The following is an 11,983-nucleotide window of genomic DNA, read 5'->3' on the forward strand; positions in this document are numbered from 1 at the left end:
TGGAGGAGTCCGACTGCTCCCTAGGGGAGGGTTTTAAAGGAAAGGACTCTTCGGGTGCCTTTATTATGAAATCACCGCTGTTTTAATGAAATTTAGCATGTTTTAATGTTGGAGTTTTATGGGCTGCTGTTGTCTTATTTGTATGGTTTGCCCCTAACTTGTTTGTATTAATTTTGTTGTACACCGTCCGGAGCCCCTCGGGGATAGGGCGGTATAAAAATCGAAATAATAAACAAACAAACAAACAACATTGTAAAGTAAACTGCAGTCTCCAAAGGCTGGAAAGGGGACTGCTATAATATATATAAAATTGAGAATGCTAGAAAGTTTCTCCGATACAGTGCTTCAAACATTTCGGCTTGTTCATTCGTACAGAATCAGAGAAACAAATTGTACTCCAGCTGCCCTTCAGTGTCATCAAACAAAACAAAACAAGCCCTTTAATTTTTAAGACAGAGACAAGAAGCATGGACATTTCTTCTGCTTCTTTTTTTAAGTTGACTGCACCAAGAACAACAGACTGCTTTCCCTATCTCTCATGGCAGGTTATGTTGAAACATCTGAACAACCTATTAAAAAAACAACAGAGCTGAGAGACAGTATGAGAAGGCAGCTGCCAAAACCAAGAGTCTTGAAGCCATTATCCAGTATGGGAATCCGCCTGCTCTCTGGCCAAGGAACAAAACGTTTCGCATAACATCACCCAGCAGAAAACTCTGATTTCTTCAGTCCTCTGGGCAAGTCAATATTGTCACAGCAGCCGATCTGCAGTCCCCAGAGGAAACAAATGTGCCATGGTGGAAAACAAACTTCTCTCTCAAGGAGAAGGATCTTCACCTCGAACAGCTTTGTACTTGGCCATGTCCTCCGGGAACATTTTTGTCAGCTCTTGGATCAACAAGCTTTTGAATTTCTAGAAGGAAAAAAAAAAGGATTGCACACATGAGAGTAGGACATTTTGTGACAGACAGTAATAAAGGACCTGCCCAGTTTACCTTTTGTAAAGAAAACATGGACACCGGCGGGCTACATCTGGAATCAGTTAAAGGGGCCACCTGCAAGGCCACCATTGAATGAGACCACGGGTCTTTCAAAGTCAGTTCTATCTACTCCAAGGCCCCTTCCACACACGCAAAATAATGAGTTTTCAAACCACTTTCACAACTGTTGGCAAGTGGATTTTGCTATTCCGCACAGCTTCAAAGAGCACTGAAAGCAGTTTGAAAGTGCATTATTCTGCATGTGCAGAAGGAGCCCAAGGGTAGCCAACCTCTGGTGCTCCTGATGTTCAAGGAACTTCTGCACCCCATGCCAAGCAGATGCTCCCTTCCATCCAAGCTGGATTGCAGTTCCACTCACATAACAGGTGTCTCACCATTCCTTAAGTCTATGAAACTGCGTCCTGTAAACATCTTTGAGATGCAAACACAGGACAGTTAATGGCTGGCACAGCCACCAGAGTAAATCCACAGCCCATCGATGGCCTCGTACTAAGAATGCAAACATATCTGATCCATCTTAACACTCAAAGCCTTCACCCAACTGCCAGGACAGTGATCAACACAACATTTCACTGTGATCTCGCAGTTCTCTTGAGGCGTATTCCAGCAAGATGGAAGACTACCCGCGTATATTACTGACCAAAGGTTTTTTTCCTTTTTCACAAGCATCACTTAAGAATTGGCACTTTATGGTTTAGGACGTTCAGACTGGAAAGACACCGTATAAGAGTTATGTGCAAGGCCAACATGACACCGATGTCATTGTGTAACATTCTAGCACAATGTGTCTACCACACCCCAATTGTTTATCAGGAGGGTCAGCAAATCATGGGGTTCAAAAAGGTAAGACTTTGCAACTGTTTGCAGAACTGGGTCACAGCAAATGAAACACTGCGGGTCAATTTCTCAGATTTCAAAGGGTTTTTTATATGTTCGGAGCAAACCGAAAAGTGGGGGGGGGGGGAGAAAGTAGTGCTGTGAAGGCGGTGTGCCCCTGGCATAAATGCCACGTGCGCTGGCATAAGGAGTGTTTACAACCATGCCAAAGCATATATGCCATGCCATGGCACAACAAGGAAATGCTACGCAGGGGCTCAGGCTGGCTCCGTTGCTAGGGGCAGGCTGAGGATACTCAGCCCCCAGAGCCTTTTGGGGGTGGAATACAAACGTTTTTCTGGCACAAAGTTATGCCGGAAAAGCCGCAGCCCACTCCTCAGACTGTGAAAAAGGCCCCCTCCCCAACTCATCGGCACAACCCAGCCTCTAAGAGCACAGTCACCCCTGGAAGCAAGCCAAGAAGAAGAAGAGTTTGGATTTATATCCCCTTTCTCTCCTGCAGGAGACTCAAAGGGGCTGACAATCTCCTTGCCCTTCCCCCCTCACAACAAACACCCTGGGAGGTAGGTGGGGCTGAGAGAGCTCCGAGAAGCTGTGACTAGCCCAAGGTCACCCAGCTGGTGTGTGTGGGAGTGCACAGGCTAATCTGAATTCCCCAGATAAGCCTCCACAGCTCAGGCGGCAGAGCCGGGAATCAAACCCGGTTCCTCCAGATTACATACACGAGCTCTTAACCTCCTATGCCAGTGATGGCAAACCATTTTGAGACTGAGTGCCTAAACTGCAACCTAAAACCCACTCATATATCACAAAGTGCCAACACGGCAATTTAACCTGAATACTGAGGTTTTCGGTTAGAAAAAATGGTTGGCTCTTAGGCGTGCGTTACTCAAGAGTAAGCTTGGTGGTAGAAGGTGGCTCTGCTTTGAAGCAACCATGCAACTCTTCGAATGGGTGAATCACAATCCTAGGAGGGTTTACTCAGAAGCAAACCACATTGCCAGCAACCAAGCTTACTCCCAGGTCTTTGTATTTAGTTCACGCTTTAGTTCTTCGCATGAAAATCAGTGGGGTTTAACAGCGCTTAACAGGGTTACTTACACTGCTTCCCCAAAACTAGGTTTAATGCTAATAATCGAGCCCAGTGGCCCAGGCCAGCCTAGATGGGGGGGGGGGGGCAATTCCCCCCCCCCCCACATGATGAACTCTGTTTGTGTGTGCCCACAGAGAGAGCTCTGAGTGCCACCTCTGGCACCCGTGCCATAGGTTCGCCATCACTGTCCTATATCACTGCTGTTCCAAGCAGCAGGCCAATGGGTCAGTGGCAGAAGCCAGCTCAGCCACCAGAGCAGGAGTGAATAGTGGGGCCCCTCCCCCTTTATAAACATATATCCAGTCATAGACACTTCCCAGTAGGTGTCCTGTTGACACAACTACCAGATGTGCAGACTTAGCATGAGCATGTCTGATGGACGGCTGCCGTTCTGTCTGCCAGGGCCCCTGCCCCACCCTCTCCATGCTGGCACTGCTGCGCTGCCATTCCAGGTCCGCAGACTGGCTTTTTGCTGCACCGTCCCAGGCCTGGCCACAGCACAGCAAACTGCTTAGGAGGCAGCTCGGCTGTCCTGTGGCTGCACTGTCCCTGGCCGCTGCACAGCTGGCCCCACTCTGGATCGTGCTGACTGACCCAAAAATAGAGACTTCATCTTTACCCCAAGATCCTCTTTGTGCACAAATGGAACATGAAACCCCCCCACTACCAACATGTGATCATCAGTTTCTACAAAGCACACATGCTGAGGAAGAAGAAGAAGAAGAAGAAGAGTTGGATTTATAGTCCCCCTTTCTCTCCTGTAAGGAGACTCAAAGGAGCTGACAATCTCCTTTCCCTTCCCACCCCAACCACCCTGTGAGGTAGGTGGGGATGAGAGAGCTCCGTAGAGCTGTGACTAGCCCAAGGTCACCCAACTGGCGTGTGTTGGGGTGCACAGGCTAATCTGAATTCCCCAGATAAGCCTCCACTGCTCAAGCGGCAGAGCAGGGAATCAAACCTGGTTCCTCCAGATTAGAGTAGAAGAAGAAGAAGAAGAGTTGTATTTATATCCTCCCTTTCTCTCCTGCAGGAGACTCAAACGGGCTGACAATCTCCTTGCCCTTCCCCCCTCACAACAAACACCCTGGGAGGTAGGTGGGGCTGAGAGAGCTCCGAGAAGCTGTGACTAGCCCAAGGTCACCCGGCTGGCGTGTGTGGGAGTGTACAGGCTAATCTGAATTCCCCAGATAAGCCTCCACAGCTCAAACGGCAGAGCTGGGAATCAAACCCGATTCCTCCAGATTAGATACACGAGCTCTTAACCTCCTACGCCACTGCTGCTCACATGAAGGTATTGTTCTAATAATACAAGCTTTTATATAAATCTGCATCTTACCTTCATGGTAACAATTTTGCCTTTCACCTGCTCGTTTTTAGCCAGAGCCCTTTCCAAACATTCTTTAGTATATAGTTGAGGGTTGCGGCCTTGATCTATGTACCTAGAAAAACGAAACAAAATTGTGTTAGTATGATTATACTTAGCAGTACAATTTGTTATATTATAGCTGTGTGAGTTGTCTATCCACACCATCTTTGGGAACATGTCTATGAACAGGAGGAATGGTTTACTCAAGCAAGATGAAAAACATGATGCTGGTATTTCCTTACATTGGCTGGCGCTGATCATCCAATACATCTACAAGCTACAAGGAAGTAAGAAAACTAGCCCAGTACGAGTACCCAGTCGCTCTTGGCCTACAGAAAGTGATGGTATTTTAGCCAAAACAGACATAACTGGAAGTGAATATTTCAAAGAACAAAAATATTAAAAATGAGACAGCTTCCAGAAATGTGTCTAGGACCAGAACCAGGGAAAGGAATTATTACTGAGAAGTGGCCAGCAGGAAGTTGCAGTCCAGGGTCAACTACCTTCACACTTGAGCTGTGTCAACTACCTTCACACTTGAGCTTCAGGGGGGCCAAAGTTATGGACCCTCAAAGGTGTAGCCCCCATCTCCTATTAGCTCCCATTGGAAACAGTGGGGGATGGGGCACCCCCTTTGGGAGTCCATAGCTTTGGACTCCCTGGACCAAACTTCACCAAACCTGGGTGGTATCAATAAGAGACTCACCTGATAATACATCCCAGGTTTGGTGAAGTTTGGTTCAAGGGGTCCAAAGTTATGGACCCTCAAAGATGTAGCCTTCATCTTCTATTAGCTTCCTTTGAAAACAATGGAGGATGGGGTCCATAGGTGTATCCCCCATCTCCTATTAGCTCCCATTGGAAACAATGGAGGATGGGGGCACCCCCTTTGGGAGTCCATAACTTTGGACCCCCTGAACCAAACCTCCCCAAACCTGGACAGCATCATCAGGAGTGTCCCCAAAACAATCTCGGAAAGTTTGGTGCTGCTAGCCCCAAAAATGCGCCCCCTGCAGGCCAAAAACCAGAAAAGCACTAAAATGTGGTGGGTGGAGCTTCGGACATGAATGGGGGGGGGTTCAAACCCGAGAACCCCCCCTTACCTACGTCCATGGTCTGCAGTGATGTTCAAACTCCCCACTGTAAAGAGATGCTGTTTCCTGTGCTTTCCTGAACACTACCAAACAAGCCATTGGCTACTTACTCAAAGACTTCCAAAGGCACACTGATGTCATGAAGCTGCTGCCGGCACTTGTCAACATCTTGCAAACCAGTAACCATAAAATTCCTAGGAAAAAACCAGACTATTATTAGTACTACAAAATTAATAACACAGTGGCGAACATCAGGGTGGTGGAGGGGTAGAGGAATGCTCCATAACACAGGTGTCCAACTCATGGCCCTCCAGATGTTATGGACTACAGTTCCCATCATCCCCTGCCAGCATCATGCTGGCAGGGGATGATAGGAACTGTAGTCCATAACATCTGGAGGGCCGCAAGTTTGACACCTATGCTCTATAAGAACACCACGAAGACTGATAAAGGGATCCTGTCCACTCTCATAGTCTCCTCAGAAACACCAGCAGTTATTAAAACACAAGCACAAGGTTAGAACAAAGAAAAAGAAACGCATAAAGCTCTCATCTCTTCCTGATCACAAATCACATTTAGAAGACACTTTAAAAAGATCTGCACACATCTATGAGAGATGTATCTAACCACATGTCTTAGCCGTGACAAGGCAAGAAAAGAAGTCTTTTCTACCGAATTGGTGCGAACCTGCTGGATCCCCCCACTGCCTTCAGTGCTTGCAAGTTTTCCTGAGTGGTAAGCATAAGCATAAGCATTTTTATTGTCATTGTGCACGCACAATGAAATTTACAGCAGCATTCCTCGATGCACACAAATTCAGACTCATCCCCCATCCTCACTTTCCCCTTCCTCCACCCATCCCTACACAGCCCCAAACACATCAACACGAAGCCGCAGAGTTTAGCATAGCTCTGAATGACAGCTAATCTGCCATGGAGATCAGTCCATTGGGGAAAGTGGACTTCTTGGCACTGGTGTTCCTGTCCTGCCCAGGTGAACAGAAGAACATAAGAACTAGCCTGCTGGATCAGACCAGAGTCCATCTAGTCCAGCTCTCTGCTACTCACAGTGGCCCACCAGGTGCCTTTGGGAGCTCACCTGCAGGAGGTGAAAGCAATGGCCTTCTGCGGCTGTTGCACCCGAGCACCTGGTCTGTTAAGGCATTTGCAATCTGAGATCAAGGAGGATCAAGCCATAGGTAGCCATAGATCGACTTCTCCTCCATAAATCTGTCCAAGCCCCTTTTAAAGCATCCAGGTTAGTGGCCATCACCACCTCCTGTGGCAGCATATTCCAAACACCAATCACACGTTGCGTGAAGAAGTGTTTCCTTTGATTAGTCCTAATTTTCAATGGATGCCCCCTGGTTCTAGTATGGTGAGAAAGAGAGAAAAATTTCTCTCTGTCAACATTTTCTACCCCATACATAATTGTATAGACTTCAATCATATCCCCCCTCAGACGTCTCCTCTCCTCTCCTCTCCAAAGTCCCACATTCAGAGGGAGTAATACGTCTCCATGTCAAATGTTGGTTACAAGCAGAGAAAAGTAGGCACTGACAGCATCCCAAACATCCTGCTCAACCTTTGCTCTAACAAGGGGAACAGCTGGACAGATTCGGAAGGCGAGTCTTCCTCTTTAAGAACCACTGTCCATGTGCCACTGTGGAAGCCAGAGCAGATAAATAAAGCAGTGATATAAGTTTTCTGGGGAAATTCAAATTGATATTTTAAGTACTGACATAGTGTTAGCACAAAACGTTGGCAAAAGGCCAACAACCCACACACAAACCTAGACCATATATGAGCTCAGACACCTGGTCATATTTCAAAACCTTTTTTTGACCACATAACATGACCGATTTTCAGCAGATCATCCCTGATAACTACAGATAAATGGACTATATTTACATAAGCGGGCAGAAAATGGACTATATTTACATAAGCGGGCAGAAAATCTTCCACATAAGAATATAGCATTGATAAAACTTGCATATTGGAAAATTCTCCATGCCACATCACAGAGGCAATGTCTGATTCACACAAGCAAGAAAATCAAGACGGCCCATTGCTAGAGCTGCCACAGTGATATTCTGTAATGCTTTTTGTGTGGAGAATGCCTTGTAAATGGAAAAATGAGTAGATTTCTTTTTACAGGGAGTTTATTTTAGAAAAAGCACATTTAAAAGGGAAAAAACTCAAAGCTGGTACCTACTAATGGTAGCGGCACCGTCTATTCTACCTCCTCACACACCTAAGTACAGCAGCCAGGCTTTAGATGCAAGCCAAAGGGCAGGAAAACAGCATGTGTAAAAAGATGCACGTTGAGCATCACCACTGGCAGCGTCCCGCTGTCTGCCTGGTCTCCCCTTCAACCTCACCCCCTCTTTTGCTACCCCTCCCCTTTCCCCATCCCTTGTACTGAATATAATGAGACCAGAGTGGGCAAGCAAAATGTGATGTGATTGGATTCATTCAATTGTTACCCCTTGGAGGAAAGCAGAGTAGAGAATAAAGGGGTATTAGCTACTGCAGGAGTCTACCACATACCATGTAGCTGTGGACAAGTCTACATAGGAACCACCAAACGCAGCGCTCAGACACGAATGAAAGAACACGAAAGGCACTGCAGACTATTTCAGCCAGAAAAATCAGCAATAGCAGAACACTTGATAAACCAACCTGGACACAGAATATTATTTGAAAACACAGAAATTCTGGACCACTCTGACAACCACTACGTCAGACTACACAGAGAAGCCATTGAAATTCACAAGCACATGGGCAACTTCAACCGGAAGGAAGAAACCATGAAAATGAACAGAATTTGGCTGCCAGTGTTGAAAAACTCTAGAATCAAGACAGTGACTAATCAGCTCCACACAAACACAGGACAACTATAGACAATAGCAACCAAGGAAACAAAGACCAGGATACTTCTATTCAGATGCATTCCCCCCTAGTCATACATGGACCATCAATAACAGACCCATAGAACAAGTTAACCAGTTCAAATATTTGGGCATAACTCTTACTAGCAACCTTAATTGGGCAGTACATAGGAAATTAGCACTCGCTGCAGCTAACAACAGTGCCCTAGCAATTCAGTGTTTCTTTTTCACTGTGGGCCACCAGTATCTACCAGCCGCATTGAAGGGTGTTCAATGCTAAAATGCGACTCTCCAGCTCCTCTATGGAGCACCTATTTGGATCAGAGCTATAAACAAAAATATAAGCTTATTGCCCAGTCCCGTTTCTTCCACAAAATTATGGGCTTACCAAATTGTGCTTCATATGCAGCCCTATGTTTAGAACTCGGGCAAATATCATAATAGCCACGATGGCCTGGCTGAGAACTGTCAGATACTGGCTCACGTATCCTTATTTGCGGGATCACTCCAGTTTGTTACACCTCATGCTTTCCGACTATGCAAATTCTGGTTGGCTGAAACTAGTTGAGGGAAAAGGCAACACTCGTGGCTTTTCATTAGAGGCGTTGGTCCCTCTTTCCCTATCAGAAGCATAATAGCTGCTTGAAAACTAAAAGCTATTAGAACAAGAGTATGGGGATATGATATTAACAGCTAGAGGAAAGCGTGTTTCCCCCTGACCCTGCTTATTCCAATTGAACAAGGACACATGGCCAACTATTTACAGTATGGATACATAACCCCTAAATTAAGAAGAGCTTTAACACTGGCCAGATTCAATCTAATGCCTTCTATGCTGCTCTATGGCAGATATCAACAAATTGATAAACAGAGGAGGCTATGTCCATGCAATATGGGTCAGGTGGAGACACTCGATCATACCCTCTTTTATTGTGTAAGGTTTGCAAAAATCAGAATGTCACAATCTGCACTTATCCCAGTTCTGTATAACAATCTAACTGATGCTCTTAAGATACCTATGCTTTTGAACAACATTGTTCCCACAGTGTGTGAGTATGTAGCAAAATTTCTGCTAACAATAATAGACGTAAGTCTAGATGAACACCAACCAATGTCTATGTATTATGACCACATATAGCCAGCAGTAATTTTGCTAGCTTCTGTCAGTATCTGATGATGTTTAAGTGAGTTAACTTAGCTGAAGGAATGTCCTATAGTTACAGAAGGACCATGTATATATTTTAGTATTTAGTATTTTAGTACCAGTGTCTATAATTGTGAGCAATAATGGGCAAATTTTGTATGCTGATTTTGTATGTTTATTTTATGCCAATAAAGGCTTGTATTCAGATGCATTCGCCTATTGACCTTGCTATCTTCATTGTTACTCCCATGCTACAGACTTCTCTGTGACTCACATACCAGGCTACTCTATTCAGAGGGCCTCACCTTTTGACCTCACAGTATATATACACTCCACTTGCTTTCCATTCCTACCATCAGATCCTCTGAAGATGCATTCAGCCACAGATGCAGGCGAAACGTCAGGAGAGGATGCTGCTGGAACACGGCCATGCAGCCCGGAAACCACACAGCGCCCCAGTGACTCCGGCCGTGAAAGCCTTCGACAATATTTATTTTTATTTTATTTATTATTTAAATGTATAGGCCGCCCAATCCCCACGGGGGCTCTGGGCGGTGCACAGCACTATATATACAATATACAACAAGGGTCACAATGGTGACCAAATACTCTAAAATCCATTAAAACCACTTAAGCAGCGATACGAAGGGGTACTAAGTTTCTACATCTGTCTATGTTTTGACGCCTGACTGACTGGTTGCGCTGCTTTAGTTGTCATCGCTCTGCTATTGCGAGTGTTGTTCTGATGGGCGACGCTGTTGGCCGCCCTGAGGTAGAAACAAAGTCAGAGTGAAGCCTGTGCTTGACACAAGGGCTGGAGTCCGAGGCGCACGCGGGAGACCTCCGCCTCGGCCGGCCCCTCCCCTCCCCAACTCAGCCTACCTCGCAGGACTGTTGTTGTGAAGGCAGCCTCGTCGCCCTCCTCGCCCGCCCCCAAGCCCACCGGGGCCCCTCCCGCGGGCAAAGGGCGGCGCCGCTCACAGCTTCTGGGTGAGGCCCGCCTGGCTGCTGGGCTGGAACTCGCCGACGACGATGCCCAACTGCCGGAGGTTCTCCAGGAACTTCTCCAGGCGCTCCTCCAAGGAGTCGAACTTCTCTGCCATCGCCTCGTCGCTAAGGGCGTCACCACGGAAACCGCTTCCGGGTTCGGCCCCTCCCACCGACCCCGCCTCTAGACACGCGGCGATCCAATCACAGCCGACGTAGCGTCCCTCGAGCTCCGCCCGGCCGCGAGTTGGAAAGGAAAGGGGGGGGGGTTTACGCATGCGTAACTTTGTAGCCCCGTTTCACAATCGCTGGGCCGAGAGTGGGGGAGTGGCTACACCTTTGCTCCGCCCTTTGTCTCTCCTCTGCGTTGTCTGATAAGCCGATACGTCTCTTGAGAGGAAGAGGAGGAGGGGCTGTTGGGCGCATGCGCAGTTCTCACGGTTTGTGTTAATTGAGTTACTTTTTCTGTATGTTTAATTCTTATTTGCTGTTGACCTTTTTTTTGTAGTGGAAGTTCAAAGAATTAATTCGCATTTAAAATAAAGAAATCATATAGGTATTTCCTTGATTCTTTTTTAAGATTAAAGTCCTGGGAGATTGCATTCCAAATGGAATTAAAAGAGGGAGGGCGGCAAGTCAATATTCACGAAGCAGTTGTGCCTCCGGGGGGGGGGGGGTGAGTGGAAGCGTTGATAATAATAGGTAATTTGTGTTCATAACCGTCAGGTCGATGATATGAATGATAGTTTTCATTAAGGCCAGCATTTGAAAATAGGGTCATTTAGCCTCCAATGAAATATTAGATGTGTTGAAGACTGGGTAAAAGCCGGATCTGGATTCCTTTAAATGGGTCCTCCTGAATTCATAGGATTTTTACATTGAAATGAAACGAAATCACCATAATACTGTGTAGATCACAGGTGTCAAACTCGCGGCCCTCCAGATGTTATGGACTACAGTTCAGATGTTATGGACTACAGAATTGTAGTCCATAACATCTGGAGGGCCGCGAGTTTGGCATCTATGGTGTAGATCATGGCATAGTCTATAGGTGGAACCACACAACAATCATACATCCAATGCTGCATGGCACTGCAGTGGTGAAAAAGCGTGGTGAAAAAGCACGGATCCTCGTGATCACATATCATCTCCATGGCCACAGCTGGCACCTGTCAGATCCCCAAAAACAGAAACAACTCCATGTAAAGAACAGAGGTTTATTCATGATCTGGAGGACAGCTTGGAAAAGCCAAGACTGGCTTTTCCCACACAGTGAACAGTAATATGTTTCCACAATCCCCCCCCCCCCACCCACATGGGAACAGCACTGAGAAAATATGCAGACAGTGAGATAGCACAAACTGAAACCACTGTGCCTGGCCTTGGCCTGCACCTGGCAACACAGAGCAGAGAAAGACAGCCCTTCCCCCACCCAATGAAGGCAATACGCAGCCCCAAAAGCAATCCAACTGCTAGGCATCCTGACTAGGAGCAGTTCGTTTTTTTCCTCTGGGCAAGATAAGATGGACCAGTTCTGTGCCAGGTGGCTTCAGCGCAGTTCTTTAGGAGTT

General features: G+C 46.6%; 1 protein-coding gene across 1 annotated transcript; it reads right to left on the minus strand.

Moving 5' to 3' along the window:
• Window positions 1–253: 253 nt before the first annotated feature.
• On the minus strand, window positions 254–10,575 carry MED10 (mediator complex subunit 10). The gene is made up of 4 exons (XM_048516289.1): window positions 10,407–10,575; window positions 5,502–5,585; window positions 4,268–4,370; window positions 254–913 (listed from the first exon to the last, which is right to left on the minus strand). Exons 1-4 carry the CDS (start codon window positions 10,526–10,528, stop codon window positions 818–820), a joined length of 405 nt encoding a protein of 134 aa, XP_048372246.1. The 5' UTR covers window positions 10,529–10,575; the 3' UTR covers window positions 254–817.
• Between the last annotated feature and the right edge of the window lie 1,408 nt (window positions 10,576–11,983).

Source organism: Sphaerodactylus townsendi, linkage group LG14 (assembly GCF_021028975.2).
Source record: "Sphaerodactylus townsendi isolate TG3544 linkage group LG14, MPM_Stown_v2.3, whole genome shotgun sequence".
In the NCBI taxonomy this organism is placed as follows: domain Eukaryota; kingdom Metazoa; phylum Chordata; class Lepidosauria; order Squamata; family Sphaerodactylidae; genus Sphaerodactylus; species Sphaerodactylus townsendi.

Bases quoted from the DNA above. Each gene is read 5' to 3' on its own strand.
- MED10 (XM_048516289.1), bottom strand. From the start codon at position 10,528: ATGGCAGAGAAGTTCGACTCCTTGGAGGAGCGCCTGGAGAAGTTCCTG. The intron at 5,586-10,406 runs GTGAGCGGCGCC...GTTTTTTCCTAG, and splicing joins GCGGGCCTCACCCAGAAGCT to GAATTTTATGGTTACTGGTT. The intron at 914-4,267 runs GTAAGATGCAGA...TTTTCCTTCTAG, and splicing joins GCAAAATTGTTACCATGAAG to AAATTCAAAAGCTTGTTGAT.